The sequence below is a fragment of the Natrix helvetica genome (genome assembly GCF_964273705.1).
Source record: "Natrix helvetica genome assembly, chromosome: 1".
NCBI lineage: Eukaryota > Metazoa > Chordata > Lepidosauria > Squamata > Natricidae > Natrix > Natrix helvetica.
The window spans coordinates 31,303,214-31,321,991 of NC_138548.1; the positions used below are offsets into that span (position 1 = coordinate 31,303,214).

Below are 18,778 nucleotides of genomic sequence, written 5' to 3' on the forward strand. Positions count from 1 at the left end.
ACACATCTTGCATCAGCTGTCGCTTCAACCAATCAGAATAGAGCTTGAAGGGACCTTGGAGGTCTTCTACTCCAGCCTCCTGCTCAGGCAGGAGCCCCTATACCATTTCAGACAAATGACTGTCCAGTCTCTTCTTAAAAATCTTCAGTGATGAAGCACCCACAACCTCTGAAGGCAAGCTGTTCCACTGGTTAATTGTCCTCACTGTTAGGAAGTTTCTTCTTAGTTCCAGGTTGCTTCTCTACTTGATTAGTTTCCATCCATTGTTTCTTGCCCTGCCTACAGGTGGTTTGGAAAATAAGTTGACCCCCTTCTCTTTGTGGCAGCCTCTCAAATACTGGAATACTGCTATCATGTCATCCCTTCCAGACCAAGCACAATAGTAGTTCTTTTTTAAAGTGTATTATAACGATCTTAACATTATCTATGCATCAGCAATTATAGTAAGGATCCAGGAATGACCACATTTGGAATATCAACCAGAGTTGGCAATAAGTACTCCTAACTGTGGACAAAATCATTTGAGCTTCCAATGTGGATGTCTCTAGATGCATTCTTGACCCAGGTATCTGTTCTTTCTAAGGGATATAAATTTCCCAGTTCTCAAACCCAGAAAATCTTTGCCTTCTTGGGATTTAGTCTCAATGTAGTAGCCTTCATCCATCTCACACGGTCACTGCTTCAGGACATGCACAGTTTCTCCTGATTCAGATATTACCTAGTAGAATTTAAGGTTATCTGCCACTTGGTGATACCTGCCTCCAAAATCTTGGGTAACCATTCCAAGCAGTTTCATAAAGATAATAAATAGCACTGAAGATAGAATACTGCCTTATGGCACAGCACAGTGAGACTAGCAATATGTACAGAAATAATATCCAGGACCACAGCACTACAAGGGCCACTGGGAAGCAGCTGAATCAGTGGCCATTCTGTTTCTCCATAGGGCTTTAAGAAGATCAGTGGCTTTGTATATTCTTTTTGTCAGACAGTGGCTTGGGCAGCAAAGAAAGATTGGTTTCATCTTCTTATTCTGGGCATATAGAATTCCAGACTGAAGCCTTAGTATGAAGGCAGATCTTGGCTTGTTTTAATATGACATTTTATATTTGTACTCCAAATCCAGACTTATTTCTTATTTGGTTTTGTATCCAGGTCAAAGAATCAAATGCATTAAATTAACATTGTCATTGATCAGTAAAATATTTGTACTTTAATAAGCTCTCCCTTCTTGGAATAGCAAACATTAGACTCATTTAATTGAGGATTATTAATTGATTGGCTAGATAAATTTCAGTCAAAATTTAAAGCTTTAGCAGAGATGAGTTAAAAGCAGTAGCAATGAGGATGGTTTCAATAGTTTTTGTATTTTTATTACCTTTGTGCATATTTTTTTCCTTTTCAGGAAACCATTTTATCTACTCCATCGGTCACACCTCCATCCTCACCATCTCAGTCACCACCACCTGTAAAAGAATCCTTTACCGTAAAAACCCCAGAGTCCTCTATGTCTGTTAACGAGATGGATGAAAATGTGGGTGCAACAGGTAAAAACAGATTTGCAGACTACAAAAGGAATTGTAATTTATAGTAACTGTCTTTGCTTTGAAGCATGATTTTGTTTTGTTTTGAGGAGCTTTCTTATAAGCAAGGTTTCATGTTGTTTTTGTCACAAAGCATGATTTTAACCACTCAAAGTACTCTGGAATAAAGTAGAATGGAATAGAATAGAATAGAATAGAATAGAATAGAATAGAATAGAATAACAGAGTTGGAAAGGACCTTGGAGGTCTTCTAGTCCAACCCCCTGCCTAGGCAGGAAACCATACGCCACTTGAGACAAATGGTTATCCAACATCTTCTTAAAGACTTCCAGTGTTGGGGCATTCACAACTTCTGGAGGCAAGCTGTTACACTGATTAATTGTTCTGTCAGGAAATTTCTCCTCAGTTCTAAGTTGCTTCTCTCCTTGATTAGTTTCCACCCATTGCTTCTGGTTCTACTCTCAGGTGCTGTGGAGAATAGTTTGCCTCCCTCTTCTTTGTGGCAACCCCTGAGATATTGGAACACTGCTATCATGTCTCCCCTAGTCCTTCTTTCCATTAAACTAGACATACCTAGTTCCTGCAACCATTCTTCATATGTTTTAGCCTCCAGTCCCCTAATCATCTTTGTTGCTCTTCTCTGCATTCTTTCTAGAGTCTCCATGTCTTTTTACATCGTGGCGTACTGCATACACCAAAGCTGGATGCAGTATTCCACGTGTGGCCTTACCAAAGCATTATAAAGTAGTATTAACACTTCACGTGATCTTGATTTTATTGCTCTGTTTATGCAGCCTAGAACTGTGTTGGCTTTTTGGGCAGCTGCTGCACACTGCTGGCTCATATTTAAATGGTTGGATGCACAAGTAGAAATATGTGCATCCAGATGCCCCATGCAGCCACCTGGTTGCTATAGCTGTAACTTTCAGACCAAGCATAATCGTAGCTTTACTTAAAGTGTACTATAGTAGTCACACATTATCTGTGCACCAACAACTGTAGTAAGGATCCCAGGACTGACCATACTCAGAATATCAACCAAAGTTGGCAAAAGGTGTTCCGTTTTCATCCAGTTTTCTTCTGTGCTAATTCTCATTATATTATACAGTATATTTGTGTATTTGAGAACTGAGCTTAAATAGTTTTTGGCCCCATCTGCAATTTCCTAGATGACCACCCATCATCCAGGAGTTTTGCGTAGGCACTATGGTTGATTTGAAAAAGGAAGAGGGCTCCAGTAGGATGGGCTAACTCCATGGATTCCTTCCCTGTCACTCAGGACACTAGGAAAATGAACTTTGCTTGTGTGCTGCCCAGAGTTTCAGTAGCAATAGGAGCAGCGTTTCTCTCAGAGTTCCTGTTTGCATCCCAGCTCTTTCCTTCCATGTAAAAGCTGAGACACGTTATAGTGGGTATGAAAAACTGCAGTTTATGTGGGCAGACGTCTGACAGTTATATAGAAGTTAACAAACCCTTTTCTTTTTTGATAACCAAATGGAAGAAATTGAGGCTTGAATCTGATGATAAGTTTCCTTAAGTTTCCTTCTACATCCATCTGATAGATACTCTCTATGAAAAGTTTAGGACTACTATAATTTTAATGCAAATAATTATAATCTGAAAGAATTTTCAGAGAAAGAATGGCTCCTGGCTATAGGGCTAGATTATTCTCTCTGCATTAAAAAATAGATAATAATATAAGTTGACCTTGCATTCCCTCTCTCTTTTTCTCCCCCAATACATGCAGGGTCTGAGGCAGTAGTTACCAGTCCGGTTCATACACCTGTGGTTACTCCTACAGCAACACCCCTAGTAGCCTCACCAAGCCCTCCTGTATCAGTCTGTACCCTGGACCCAGGAGTGATGAAAGGACAAACTCCTCCCAATGCATGGGGCAATACAGAACTTCCTTTGGAAGAAGAGAAGCCGAGTCCACAGAGTGAAGAAGATTATAATCCAACAGCTATGTGAGTCCTCCACAACTTTAATGACTCTTGCAGCCTTCAACTGCAAGAATAAGACACAGCCAAAAGAAAAGTAATACAAAACTAGTTTTTATGCCAAGTTGAAATTGTCTTTCTGGCATTTCTACTTGGCCAGGTAGAATGCAAAGAGGCTTTTTAAAATATTTTGGAATATATTGAGCCTTGCGTCATATTATAGCATGCTCATCTCTGTGCTGCATTAACCCCAAAAGATATAATGAATTTTAAAGAATAGCAGGCCCTGTGTTATTCTCTTCAACAAACTAGCAATGGTTTTTAAAGAAATCCAATGGAAGAGAATATACAGGCAGTCCTTGACTTGCAACAGTTCATTTAGTGACCGTTTGAAGTTACAACGGCACTGAAAAAAAGTGACTTATGGCCACTTTTCATATGACCTTTGTAGCAGCCTCATGATCGCGTGATCAAAATTCAGACGCTTGGCAATTGGTTCATACTTATGACCGTTGCAGTGTCTCAAGGTCATGTGATCCCCTTTGGCAACCTTCTGACAAGCAAAGTCAATATGGAAGCCAGATTCATTTAACAACTGTGTTACTAACTTATCAACTGCAGTGATTTACTTAACAACTGTGGCAAGAAAAAAACTATGGCATTGTGGTCGTAAGCCAAGGACTACCTGTATATAGCTCAGGGTTTAATTGTGAAGCTCTTGGTGCTCCCTGAGTTATTGTTTGTTTATAGATGTTTCACTATCCTACTAGGTGATATCTTCAGTGTAGGTGAATGTGGGGTTTGTTCCCCCCACACTATATACTATTGCTTTCCCTGCCAGTGTTTTTGGAGCTGTTCTTTTCTCCTTGATTAGAATATTGTTGTCTGCTTGTCTGATAATAATCCTTACTTATCTGGATGTTGATTGCTGGAGAGATTATATTCTAGTCTTTTTGTTTCCTCAACTGTTTTTTTTTAATTGTCTCTTGACTGGTGCGTAAAGTTGTTTATCCTTATGTTTCTATTGATGACTGATTTGTCTAAATGCCAAGCTTCCAGGAATTCTGTAGGGGTTTTTGGATTTAGCTTGGTCCAGGATGCTCACAGTTTTCTAATTGAAACTGATTGAGTCTGCCCATGTTTTGGAAGATTAAGAACTTTTCATTGGGTCTTTTGACTGCTGGTTGGTTTTCATAGGTGCCCTCTGCTAGTCTTCTGCCTGTCTGACCTACATGGTGGCTGTGACAGTCCTTACACTTCAGTGCTGTAAATGATTCCTGTTTTTTCTTTCTGGATTCCTTGGTCTTTTGGTTTATTGAACATGTTTTGGAGAGGTTTGTTTAGTTTGTGTGCTGTGGTTGATGCAGTGTCCGTGTAATAATCTGTTAGCTGTTTCTGAGATATCTTGATGGATGTTGTCATTCATAGCTTGTGGCTGGTTGTGCTGTAGTGTGTTGAGTGATCAGGTACCTTTTGATAAAGTTGCATGGGAATCCATATTGTTAAGAGATAATGTATAGGCAATCTGTTTATCTTTTCTGATGCTTTGGGTAGCTATAGTGTGTTTGCATTCATTTGATAATGTTCTTACCCTGGTCCTCTTATGGGAGGTTGGCTTGTTACTTTGGTAATGGAACATATGGTTAGTGTGGGTTGTTTTTCAATAGACTTGTCTTTCTAATTTGCCATTGTTTCCTCCTGCTGATCAGGATATTCAGGAAGGATATTCTTCTTCCCTTCTGAATTTTATTTTTCCGGAGATGTTGCTAATTAATGTGCTTTCTCCAATTGTTCCTTTGTTATTATGGCAAAGGTGATGAAGCCGTTGTGTGCCCTGTTTCCCTGAAAATAAGCCCTCCCCGAAAATATTGCAACACAGCAGCAGCCATGAGGTGACTACGCTCTCCACCTTCTGCATCTCAAAAATAATAAAACCTCCTCGGAAATAAGGCCAAGTGCTTATTTCGGGGATCAAAAGAAAATAAGACCTTGTCTTATTTTCGGAGAAACATGGTACATACCAGATCCATAATTTTGGTTTTATGGGAAGGTCATAGTTTATGGGAGGGCCATACAATACAATACAATAGCAGAATTGGAAGGGACCTTGGAGGTCTTCTAGTCCAACCCCCTGCCTAGTCAGGAAACCCTATACCGTTTCAGACAGATGGCTATCCAACATCTTCTTAAAGACTTCCAGTGTTGGGGCATTCACAACTTCTGGAGGCAAGCTGTTCCACTGATTAATTGTTCTAACTGTCAGGAAGTTTCTCCTCAGTGCTAAGTTGCTTCTCTCCTTGATTAATTTCCACCCATTGCTTCTTGTTCTACCCTCAGGTGCTTTGGAGAATAGTTTGCCTCCCTCTTCTTTGTGGCAACCCCTGGGATATTGGAACACTGCTATCATTGCCATAGTTTATACATACTGCATTAGAGTCTCTGCTATGAGTCCCATGGATCTTCTTCTGGTTTGTTGGTATATTTGTCCATCAAACTGAAAGGTAGTAGCAGAGATTGGTGCGGTCCATGGTTCTGGACATTTTGGTCTAGTGCAGTGTTTCTCCAACTTGGCGACTTTAAGTCCTGTGGACTTCAACTCCCAGAATTCCCCAGCCAGCTATGCTGGCTGGGGGATTCTAGGAGTTGAAGTCCACAGGACTTAAAGTCGCCAAGTTGGAGAAACACTGGTCTAGTGTATTTGGCTAGATCAGGTGAGTGGTATAGTACCGCTGCCATGGATTCTTTCGCTTTTTATAAAAGTGCAGTGGCTTTGAAAGAAACCACAATTCTCCTGTGCGCTGCTTGGACAGTCCAAGCATGGGTTAACACAGTCTAACTGCCCTAGGACTGAGTGAGTTTTTTGTTGACCACGCCTCCCTTTGCCTCTGCTATTCAGTTTTAAAAACTCAGTCCGCCCGTTTGGACTGTAGCAGGGGAACTCCTCAGTCTTATGACAGTTACACTGGATTCCCCAAAAATTAATTTAACAATAATCAAATAATAGAGTATATAGGCTGCCTGGGAGGAGCGCTGAGGCTCTCCAGAGTAGCAAAGGGATTTCCCTTGTCTAGTGGCTGCGGTGGCCACCTTATGGGGTTTGCGTGCTTTTCGCCGCTTCCCTGAACTACCGCCGGCCATTTTAAGGCTTTCGCGCGCTTTTCGCCGCTTGCCTGGATCAGCACTGGCCGTTTGGAGGTTTCGCGCGCTTTTTGCCGCAACCCATGCATTTTCAGAGCCGGGAGCTACGCGCGCAGCGGCGGCCATTTTATTAGCAAAAACGGCACTCCGAGGAGAGCAAGACACAAAGCAGGACGTGTTTTCACCTCAGCGACGATTAACATCGACACGTGGGCCGCGTCTGGGTTTCCAGCTAGGCCCATCTCAACTGTCTACAAGTCTCCGCCTATCCCTAAGGCGGCACCGGCAGGTTAGAGGGTATTGTCCCTTGGGCTTCCCTTCTAACTCTCAGTAGCTCGACAGGCGTCTTCAGGCCGGCTGGCCACGCCTTGAGCCTTTCGCCACCTCCATCCCAGCCATCTTACCCTGTTGTGCCACTTCAACCATGGCAGACAAGGGGTCAGGGGAAATGCAGGCTGGGCCCTCCTCAAAGAGGAGCAAATTAGATTTGGCTCCTAGTGGAGGAAAAGGGGGCAGGAACGGTGCAAAAAGGGCATCCCCAGATCCCCAGGGCTGTGAGGAAAAGGGCAAAGAAAGCAGTCGAAAAAACAGGGCCCCTCAGCTTCCTAGGCCTGATAGGTCTCCAAACCAAGTGGAGCCTTCACCAGACCGATCCCCAAGGCAAGACAGGGAGGAAAGGCCTGTTTCCCCCCCAGGGGACAGATCACCCCCTTCTTCTGGGGAAATTTATAGGGACTCCTCCCCAGATGCCTCCTGGGGATATCCCGATTCTCCCAGCTCCTCCATCAGAGAGGAATTGGGCCCATGCCAAACCTTGACCACTGAGGAGGACAGTTATAATAACAGGAGGGGCAGGAAACGCCCTGCCCCTACCCCAGTCCGTCCCAGGGAGGACAGAGGGTCCCATATCTCTGCAGAAATGAGAGAAATAATCTCTCAGGCTATTTCCCAAGGCATTGCTGAGGGCCTAAAGCAAAAGGAGGCTCCCACTTCCAGTGGAGCCAAACCTAAGCCCTCAGCATCTCAGACTAGGGAGACTAACCCCCCATCTCCTGGCACCTCAGTGGCTACTGAGGAATCAGGATGGGAAGAAGGTGAAATTGATGACTTTGAGCTCTCTGAAGATGAAGGTCTTCCTCCTGATAAGCCAGCCTTCACGGGGTTATTTAAACCCTCATTATTTAAGTCCATCTTACACAAAGCCAAGGCAGCCACTGAATTGGATGCCGTTCCCAAGGGTACCGCAGCTTCCTCTTTGTCCTCTAAGGACCATAAAGAGGGACTATTTAACGAGCCAGCTCCCACTGTAGATGAAATTCCTGTGCCAGATCTATTTCTGGACGTGGTCCAGAGGCAGTGGATTCAGCCAGGTACCCTCACTAATCCCAGCGGAGGTGACAAAGCACTTTATGTTGTAGAATCTAAAATGGAAGAGGCGTTAAAGTTACCTGAGGTAGATGCCCCGGTTATCTCCCTGACTTCTTCCCAAAATCTACCAGCTGACCTGCTAGAAGGTCTCAAAGCCGAAGACAAGCGTTCTGAAAAGGCATGTCATAAGACTCACCAGGCGGCTGCCTGGGCCATCAGAGCATCCACCTCGGCCTCCTTTTTTATCAGATCTTCTCTTCTCTGGCTCCGCCAGCTGAGATCCAGACCCCCTTCTGGGGGATCTCGCTGGAAACACGACATTAATAAAATCATCACGGCAGTAGAGTACTCTGCGGATGCCTCCCTGAACGCAGCAAAATTTGCGTCCAGGGCCTTGGCTTCCAATGTTACCTCCAGGCGCCTCCTGTGGCTACGCCACTGGCAGGCGGACATGAAGGCAAAGTGGAAGCTCGCTTCCGCTCCCTTCAAAGGAGGGCAGCTATTTGGGGAGGCCCTAGATAAATTTACCATTGAGACCAAAGACAAGCGGAAAATACTACCAGCTACCCTTAAGAAACATGATCGTAAGGGACCTAGTTCCTTCAGGAAACAGACCTTTAGATCTCAGGAGAATAATCAAGCTTCCACTTCAGGCACTTACCAGAGAAGCTACACTCAGACGGGGGATAGGGGTCAGGATAGGAACTCCTACAGTACCAGGGGCAGGCAACACCAGTCGCAGCCCTTTCGGAAGCCATTTCGTGGCGGCTCCAACTCCCGCCAGTTTCGTAGAGGGAAATGACCACCAAGGGACACCTCCCATAGGGGGTCGGCTACAGATGTACGCCGACAGGTGGGAGGAGATCACCTCGGACTCCTGGGTTCTGAATACAATCAGGAAGGGCCTAGTGCTAGAGTTCCTATCATTTCCACAACGGAAGTTCGTCCGTTGCCCAATCCCCAGAAACCCCCAGAAAAGGATTCTCATGCAGATGGAAATCGACCATCTGCTCACAATAAAGGCCATAGAACCCGTTCCAAAGGATCAGGAGAGGCAGGGATTCTATTCCATCCTCTTCCTGGTCCCAAAGAACTCAGGGGGATGGAGGGCCATCTTGGATCTGAAGTGTCTAAATCAACACTTGGCATACAGAAGGTTCAAGATGCAGTCCCTCCAATCCATCCTAGAATGCACAAGGCAGGGGGATCTACTCACGTCAATAGATTTGAGGGAGGCCTACCTGCATGTCCCAATTCATTTGGCACACAGAAGGTTCCTGAGGTTCCACTACGACGGGAGGCATTATCAGTACAGGGCCCTGCCCTTCGGCCTCTCGTCTGCCCCCAGGACCTTCACAAAGATTCTAGCAGTACTGGCAGCCCACCTCAGGAACCGGCCGATTTGTCTAGAATGCTATCTAGACGACATCATTATCCACTCGTCCAACCACGCTCAGGCGCGGAGAGACCTTCAGACAACCATCCAGACACTGGAGAAACACGGCTTCTCGGTGAACAGGAAGAAAAGCCATCTGGAGCCGACGACCCGCATCCAGCATCTCGGCGCTGTCATAGACTCCAAGACCTGTCAGGTATTTCTGTCGCCAGACAGGATGAAAAGTCTCCACAACAAACTGTTGCTGTGCAAAAAGAACAGGTCAGTGCCGATCTTACATCTATCCCAACTTCTGGGAATCATGATTTCGTGCATACAAGTGGTTCCCTGGGCCAGACTACATGCCAGGGAACTGCAGTGGTTCCTCCTGCCAATGCAGAGGGCCAGAACCAGCAACTCACTGCGAAAAGTAAACTTGCCACCCAAGGTGATCCGCTCCCTTGCCTGGTGGAGAACAGCAGCAGTGCGAAAAGGGTCTCTTTTCAAGGAGCCCGAAAGACTAGTAGTGACAACCGATGCAAGCCTGTTGGGCTGGGGAGCACATTGTCAGGGACAACTTGCTCAGGGCACGTGGACACTGAGGGAGGCGGGCCACAGCATAAACTGGCTGGAACTGAGAGCGGCCCGCCTCGCACTTCGTCAATTTGCTCCTCACATTGTGAGCCATCATGTACTGTTACTAACAGACAATGTTGCTACAAAAGCTCACATCAACAGGCAAGGCGGCACACACTCCAGAAGCCTCATGCGAGAGGCAGAGGCACTGGGCAGATGGGCGGAGAGGCATCTGGCGTCCATCAGATCGGACCACATAGTGGGAACAAGCAATCGGGAAGCGGATTGGCTGAGCCGACACGATCGATCACTCCGAATGGAGACTGCATCCAGACATCTTCAGTCAGATCGTGGAGAGATTCGGCGAACCGCAAGTAGACCTCTTTGCTACACACAACAACACACATCTACCCCGATTCTTCTCCCGTTATTACACTCCTCTAGCAGAGGGAACGGACGCCCTGAGGAGCCGTTGGCCCCCGGGCCTTCTGTATGCTTTTCCACCGTTGCCTCTCATTCCACACGTAGTGTCAAAGCTGTTAACAGAAAAGGCAGAGCTACTGCTTGTAGCACCTCACTGGCCCAGGAGGTCCTGGTACGCCGACCTTGTCAGTCTCTCCATTCGCAACCCGTGGAGAATACCTCAGGAGCAAATCTCCCTCAGCCAGGGCCACATCAGTCATCCGGACCCCCAGTGGCTACAACTAGCCGTCTGGCACTTGAGGGGGATCTCCTGAGGAAACAAGACTTCTCTGACAAAGTCATCCAAACTATCCAGGCCTCCAGACGGCCTTCCACCAATAGGATATATGAGGCTACATGGAATGCATTTTCGACCTGGTGCGGCAGGAATGGTGTCCAGGACACTTCGGCCTCAATTCCTAACCTTCTTGACTTTCTATAGGAAGGGTTGGACAGGAGACTAGCGCCTAACACGCTCAAACGACAGGTGGCGGCGCTGTCCACCATCCTATCCTGTCATGCACGTCGGTCTTTGAGCCAACATCCTCAAGTCAAGAGTTTTCTGAAAGGTGCGGTGAACATCTGTCCCCAGGTGGTTCATCGTTATCCCACCTGGAGTTTACCCTTAGTATTGAAGGCCCTCACCGGGCCCCCCTTTGAACCATTACGTAAGACTAGTCTTCGTCATTTGTCTCTCAAGACGGTTTTTCTTATTGCCATAACGTCCGCACGCAGAATATCTGAACTAGCTGCACTATCTGTGCGGGAGGACCTTTGCATAGTACATACTGACAGAGTCATTCTGAGAATGGATCCCACCTTCATACCTAAGATGAATACACACTTCCACAGATCACAAGAAGTGATCCTACCCAACTTCTGCCCTAAACCAGTTCATCCAACAGAAAAGCTTTGGCATAAATTGGATGTGCGAAGGGCAGTGCGCATCTACACTAAACGGACCAAGGAATTTCGCCATTCCGAATCGTTCTTTGTATCTTTCTTGCCTGGGTCTCTCGGTCGCAAAGTGTCTTCACACACAATCGGATGCTGGTTGAGGGCCTGCATCAAACTTGCCTACGAGCACCAAGGCAAGGCGAATCCTCGCAACGTGACAGCGCACTCAACAAGGAGCGCCGCGGCCTCAGCGGCATGGGCAACCCAGGCTTCTATCCTTGATATCTGCAGAGCGGCCACGTGGGCCTCGCCTACAGCATTTATCAAAAACTATAAAATAGACACCTTTGCCTCGGCAGAAGCCTCTTTTGGACGAAGGGTTTTACAGAAAGTGGTTGAGGCTTCAGACTCGTTAGAATCTACCCGCCCTGGGACACAATAGCTTGGGTATGTCCCATGCTTGGACTGTCCAAGTAGCGCACAGGAGAAAGACCGTTGTCTTACCTGAACGGTCGTTCTCTGGGCGCTGCGGGACAGTCCAACCCCGCCCAGGGTTTGTAATGAAGACTGTGACATTGAGGATCTACAGTCAAAAGGTCTACGTTCGAGGTCTTCGTTTTTAAAACTGAATAGCAGAGGCAAAGGGAGGCGTGGTCAACAAAAAACTCACTCAGTCCTAGGGCAGTTAGACTGTGTTAACCCATGCTTGGACTGTCCCGCAGCGCCCAGAGAACGACCGTTCAGGTAAGACAATGGTCTTTTCATTTGTGATTTCTAGTCCCCTGTAGGACAGTGATCCCCAAACTTTGCAGCTTGGCGGCCCGGGGGCGGGGGGAGAAGGGAACTGGGCCATGCAATTGAATAGCTAGCGCACAGCCTTGTGCGAGTGCAGGGCCAGCGCGCACATACATACACGTGCAGTTCAATTTGTGCAAGTTGAGCTGCGTGTGCATATGTGCTGGCCTGCCACTTGTGCAAATCGAGCTCTGTGCATGGCTGCGACCCGGGGATTGGGGAGCCCTGCTCTATGCGACATTTAAACTTTTTAAATAATTTCTTTGGCTATGTTGAATGCTGGGAGCCCTGCTAATGATACAATTGAACAAAGAAGTATGTTGTCATTCATGGAAGTGTAGGAGGATGGATCCACAGCTTTTCATCTGCCATTGTTCTTCTTTTGTGATTTGATCTTTCTTGATTAAGGATTAAGGATGCTCTTGAACAGGTTGTCTAGTTTCTGTATTGGGTTGGCATTTTCTAGGATGTAAACTTATTTGTCCTCCAGTAATTCTTTGGCTTTTTGTATGTATTGTGTTCTGTCCATGATAATTGTGATTTGACCCTTATCTGCTGGTAGGATAGTGAAGGGGGCTCCCCTTGAGATGCACCCGAAGGCTCCAGTTGGCTCAGAATGCAGCCGCGTGGACAATTATGGGGAGTACTAGGTACTCCCATGTAACACCACTTCTGCGCGAGCTGCACTGGCTGCCTGTGGCTTTTTGAGTGCGTTTCAAGGTGTTGATTGTCATCTTTAAAGCGCTTCATGGCTCGGGACCTAGTTATTTGCAGGATCGCATTCTACCCCATACATCCCTACGACCAATCCGCTCACACAGGGAGGGTCTCCTCCGGGTACCTTCCGCTAGGCAATGCGGGCGGGCGGTGCCCAGGAGTAGGGCCTTCTCTGTGATGGGCCCAACCCTCTGGAACGAACTCCCCCCAGATATTAGAACTACTGTTGATCTCCGCTCCTTCCATAAGAAACTCAAGACCCACCTGTTCCGACTAGCCGGCCTGGCCTAATTGTAACCACAAGTACAACCTATTACTGACCTTCCTGGATGGCTTTTTAAATTGTAAATTTTGGGGTTTTAATTTGGTTTTAGATTGTTTTTAACTATAAATTAGTTTGGGTATTATACAGACTGTATGTTTACGTTGTTTGTCTAGTGTTTCGTGTTCTGCCTTGTTGTTTTTATATATGTACTGTCTGTACACTGCCCCGAGTCCCTGCGGGGAGAGGGGGCGGTATATAAATTTAATAAACTCAAACTCAAACTCAAGTAGCATTTTCAAGAAATGCTAGCAAATATGTGCTAAAACTACATGTCAAAAATATAAGAACTATTTTAAAGAAATGCTAAAAAATACGCGTCATCTATTATTTATAAGGGTTTTCTTTGGTCATTTTTAGTATAATGTCCGTGGGTAAGCATGAAGAGCCAGAGATTTTGGTACTGCCAACCTCTCCTGAGTTACCTAAGACCCACAGTCCACTTCCTGCAGAACCTAGAGCTCCATCACCTTCCATGGAAACATCTAGTTCTGACCCCTCGGAAGAAAGCAGTCCAACCACCACAGAAACTGAGGCTCCAGACAGGCCCATTTCTGAAGGAGAAATTCTGTACAGCTATGGTCAACTGCTAGCTGCAAAAGGTGATGCTTTTCCTGACCTTCTATCATTCCTGTAGCGTTTTATTTTTTTAAGAACTCCAGATGGAAGGGAATCAAGTCCAGACTTATGTCCTATAGTAACGCAATTCCAATGGTAGGTTTGTAAGAGATTTAGAATGTTTTTCCTGGTTTTATTTTTCTGGAGAACACAAGGAGAGGTTTTACATATTTAAGAAGACTGGTTTGATATAATTCTTGATGTGTTACTCCAGATAGCAAGGGTTGAGAATATTGTGTAAACACAATAAAAATACCACAGCTCTGGAAAATGCTTTTGCAACGTGAGGCATTCTCTCTTCCATCCCACAGTTTTGGGGTTTGGAATGAAGTAATTGCTTTAGTTTCCCTCATGGGTATTTTGTAACAAGATTGGACGTGATACTCTGGCGCAATCACATTTATGAGTCCTACCAATCTGGAAGGGAAAGGAAGAATCCCTTTCAGATTAAAGGGGAAGAGAGAAGATGCCAAACCAGTGGAAGAGTGATTGCTGTAGACTTTGGCAATAATAAAATTTGAGCCTAATCTAAAGGGAGGATTTTCCTGCCCATTTCAAAAATCTGTTTTGCAGATATATTTGCAGACTAAAATCCAGTTGCAGCCCAAGTGTTCATTTCATAATTGTGTGCTTCTTATCTTTATAGCTTTGGCAGAAGGTGGACTGTCTCTTCCAAACCTCAGTGATAGTTTGGCCAGCACCCTTCACGATGCCCATGAGATGGTAATAAAATCATTTAAAAACTAAAAATTGAAACAAATATGATGCTGTAGCCTAATGGAGTATGCATTTAAACTGTTTCAATAAATGTCAATTTTGGGTAAACAGTAAGCATAGAGGAGGAGATTGGCTTATAAAATAGAAACATGATCATACTTTATACCTAGCTGGCCAAAATGGTAACTAGTTTGCTTTCATACAGAGTAAATGTACATTTTAAAATCCAAGCTGATGGGCTAGGAGCAAAATCTCTGGGAAGCCCAAATCAATGAAATGCTTCTTAAGTTGAAAGCAGTACTTCATTTACAACAGTAAAGAGGTGCTGATACAGTATGTTAAAGACTCTGTATCCAAAATTTCAACTTCTCTCTATTTTTGTCATCTCTTCCCCCAGTTCTTTCGAAAATGTAGGATAGAAATTGACCTTGCTGGGCACTTCGTTTGAATAGTAATTCCAATATTGTCTAGGAAGCTGTGATCGCTAGAAAACTGGCCCAATATTAGAATAAGGTTAATGCCATAGAGGTAATCCTTGGTTAACAACCACTTGTTCTGTGACCATTCAGACTCTTGATGGCGTTGAACAAGTAATGGTTAAAACTAGTCTTCAAAATACCAACTCTCCCAGCAATCTGCGATCATGCAATTGTAATCAGGGCATTTGGCAACCAGCTTGCCATTACAACAGTTGCAGCATCCCACAGTCACACAATGTCAATTTGTGATCCTCCTGTCAGCTTCCCACAAACAACATCAATAGGGAAACATGGGTAAGTCTCCCCCATCTGTGCACCTTCCTAAGGTTTGCTGCGCTTGCACTACACCTCCCTGCCTCTTATATACCCTCTCCCATCTGGCAACAGCCACCCAAATCCCACTGAGCTTCTGCTGTGCCTCTTCCCACACCTTCCCTGCCACTCATGGTCATTTGTGTACCCTCTCTCACCTGGCAGCAGCTACTTACCTGCCGCCCAGCCTGCTTGTTAGCTATTTGGGACTTGAAACTCCCTGCTGGTTTCCCCACTGACTTTAGCTATTGGAAGCCCGCAGGAAGTTGCAAGGAGGTGTTTACTTAACAGTTTACTCGGTCCTTGCCTAACGACAGCAATGGGAACTGCAGGGATTATTATTGCTAAGTGGTATAGTCTCGTGGCATTGCACATTATGACCGCATTGCTTAGTGATGGAAATTCTGGTCCCAATTATTTGTCATAACTCAAGGAATACCTGTATACTTTTTGGACACCGTCCAGGTTAGTCCATGTACAGTTAGTTTGTAGTCATTTCTAGGTATAGGACAAATGAGTGAATTTATCTCAGTGATAGGACCAGTAATGTGTATGCATAACAAAATCCAGATTTAATTAGTAGGATTTTTCCCTACTCAAAGGATGGGAAAGGTTGAGTAACGGTGCCCAACCTGATATTTCTAATTAACTGAAATTACAACTCTTAGCCATTGATTTTGCAAACTGAGAATTCTGGGAATTGCAATGCCAATATATCTGGCTGGTAGAAGATTGGGGATGGTTTTCAAGAATGTCATGTTTATTATTTATTTATTTTATTCAACATGGACACAGCCCGACTACAACGTATACATACACATGTATGTACATACTGTATGCTTATATTGATACTGTAATAAGACTTCAGTGCTTTTTCTGATAAGTGTTTTAATGCTCCTATTATTTTTAAGATGCTATTTCATTTTGGGAACACAGGATGTCAGGAATGCGATTTATCATTTATGAATAGCTTGGGGGAAAAATCACTATTGTGTCTTTTAGGATTATGATCCTCCCAGTGAGGGACAAGTGATACGGAGACCCCACAGAGGACCCCACAGAGATCAAGTCCTTTCTCTCTTTTCAAAACTGAATCAAGCTCCACTTACTTTGCCTGAAGAGAGTTGCCACTCAGAGGTACCATTTGTTTCTAAATCTGTTGTAATAGAAATGGGCAAGTTTTTTTTTTAAGGTGACATTCCTTTACTATGATCTGTGGAGACTCATTGGTAGTGAAGCTGAAGCCACATAAAGCAAATGTGAAGTTCTATTAGCATTTTTGCTCTTTGGTAGCCAATATTTGAGTTCTTAAAAATCATTGAATGTGGGATCATAGCGATGGCTGATGAGTAGAAGATGCCTCTGAATACTGACAAACCCATATTTTTTCATTTCCAATCACCAACGTTGTCTCCCTCTACTTCATTATTTTTTCTATAAATATTGTAATGTTTTTACTGACAGCAGTTGTTTCCCTGTTTGGAACACCAGTTATTTGATGACCCAACTGTGGTAATAAATCAGACTACTACTACTACTATTACTACTACTACTACTACTTATTAGTGATAATGAGTCAAATTATTATTATTATTAAAAAGAGCTTCTGTGCATGCTTGTGAGTAGCTGGAGAAGTCTATCTTTTTGTAAACAATAGCGACTTTACCATACAGTGTTGTATAAGCACCTGGTTACAGAAAAGTCTCTTGTGTCTCTTAAGACAGATTCCTTTTTATAAAAAGAAAAGAAAGGAGATAAAGGTAAATTGATGCTTCTCTACTCCCTCCAATTCAGAGCTCTTTTTAATAAATAAAGGAAAGCTGACCCCCCCCCTTCTCTCTGCATTTGAATTTTCCTCCCCCTTCCATTCCTTGATTCCACTTGTTACCTCTGCCCACCTTCACAAATGGGAGCCACTTCAAAATGGAGTAGATGTGCAACTCTCTGTCTCTTTCTCTCTTTAGGATTCTGACAACAGTGCTGGGGAACTTAGCGAGGGTCAAAGACCAAGGCTAACAAAAGCTGCTGAAAGTATCCTGATGGGACACTCTGTTTACATGGGCCAGGCTACCAGCCACGTTTCTAAAGAATTAACTCAACAGATGCCATCATCAGGACAATGTGACAATGTTGCAGGTATTAGTTTATTTGAATTATTATGAAGTATTCAAACAGATCATAGTATAACTTGAAAAAGTTTCCGATTACCAATTTGCAACATAAAACCATGGGTTTAAAACATCTAGAACAGTGGTGGGTTGCAGGCGGTACTCCCCGGTACGGGTGTCCCAGTACCTGCCTGGAGCACTGGGTACCGTTCCGGTACGGTGCTCCGGAGGGCTCACCTGCCCGCCCAAGCTCCTTACCTGTATTTAAGCTCTTCGGTGCTTCCGCACACGGAGCGCACAGCTCCTGCGCGACACTCCGCTGAGCAGCTGGAGAGTTGCGGAGGCTCACAGAGGCATCGCAAGAGGTAAGGATGCATGCGCACATTGCACTCGCACTGCACGATTAGATTAAAGACTTTTAAAAAGTCTGGCTAAATCTAGCTAAGATTTGCTGACTTTTAGAAAGCAAAACAGAATGTGCATGTTCAGACTGGCACACATTACTCTTTGGAAATTGGAGCTACTTTCGCAGTATATTTCTTACGATATGGTTTAAATCCTGAATTTCTGTTGCCAATCAAGCAAGAGCTTAGGCAAAGGTCATAGGGCAGTGGGGAGAGCCCTTAGAAAGCATCAGGTCCCATCCTTGGCTGTAAGGTAATAAGGTGAGTAAAACCTTTGACTTGACCTTAGAGCTATAGCGTCATGAAAGGCCCAATTCTGTAATAGGCACTTCCCAATATTGACATTACATGTTTACATTTTAATATTTTCAGAAGCAAATAACTTGAACTAAAAGTCTTTTCTTGCTTCAAGAGTTCTTGATTTAAAACAACCAAAGAGAACACAGTTAAAATAACACACTTAGCCCAGAATACATTTATCCTCGTTTGTGTGTGTGTGTGTGTCTGTGTCTGTGTGTGTCTGTGTCTGTGTGTGTCTGTGTCTGTGTGTAAAACTCTTGAACAGTAGCAAGTTTTTATGATAATTCTGTGAAAAAAAAGAATAATGTACAGCATGGTTATATATCATTCCACCAACAATTTAGGGTAAGTGCCCATATTTTATTTCAAGCTCATTGCTTGCATTATAATTCAGAATTATTAACAGTTAAATAGCATATGAAGTCATCTGGTTATAAAGATTACATATTTTCAGAATTTGACTTTGCACAAATTAAAAACATTAAATGAGCTTTTTAAAATAAACATTGAGCTTAGCTACTTGGAAATAAAAAGCATGTTAACTGATTCCTGGTATTAAAGGTAAAGGTTCCCCTCACACATATGTGTTAGTCATTTCCGACTCTAGGGGGCGGTGCTCATCTCTGTTCCAAAGCCAAAGAGCCAGTGCTGTCCAAAGACATCTCCGTAGTCATGTGGCCGGCATGACTAAATGCCGAAGGTGCAT

General features: G+C 44.3%; 1 protein-coding gene across 4 annotated transcripts in view; it reads left to right on the forward strand.

The window, feature by feature from the left end:
• KIAA0586 overlaps positions 1 to 18,778 on the forward strand; it is a 79,064-nt gene that overhangs the window by 36,181 nt on the left and 24,105 nt on the right. For all 4 annotated transcript variants that reach the window (XM_081944665.1, XM_081944666.1, XM_081944667.1 and 1 more), the window contains exons 25-30: positions 1,406 to 1,547; positions 3,292 to 3,511; positions 13,495 to 13,736; positions 14,399 to 14,475; positions 16,263 to 16,397; positions 17,225 to 17,396. In XM_081944665.1, coding sequence (XP_081800791.1) covers positions 1,406 to 1,547; positions 3,292 to 3,511; positions 13,495 to 13,736; positions 14,399 to 14,475; positions 16,263 to 16,397; positions 17,225 to 17,396 — 988 coding nt within the window. The remainder of the gene's footprint in view (positions 1 to 1,405; positions 1,548 to 3,291; positions 3,512 to 13,494; positions 13,737 to 14,398; positions 14,476 to 16,262; positions 16,398 to 17,224; positions 17,397 to 18,778) is intronic.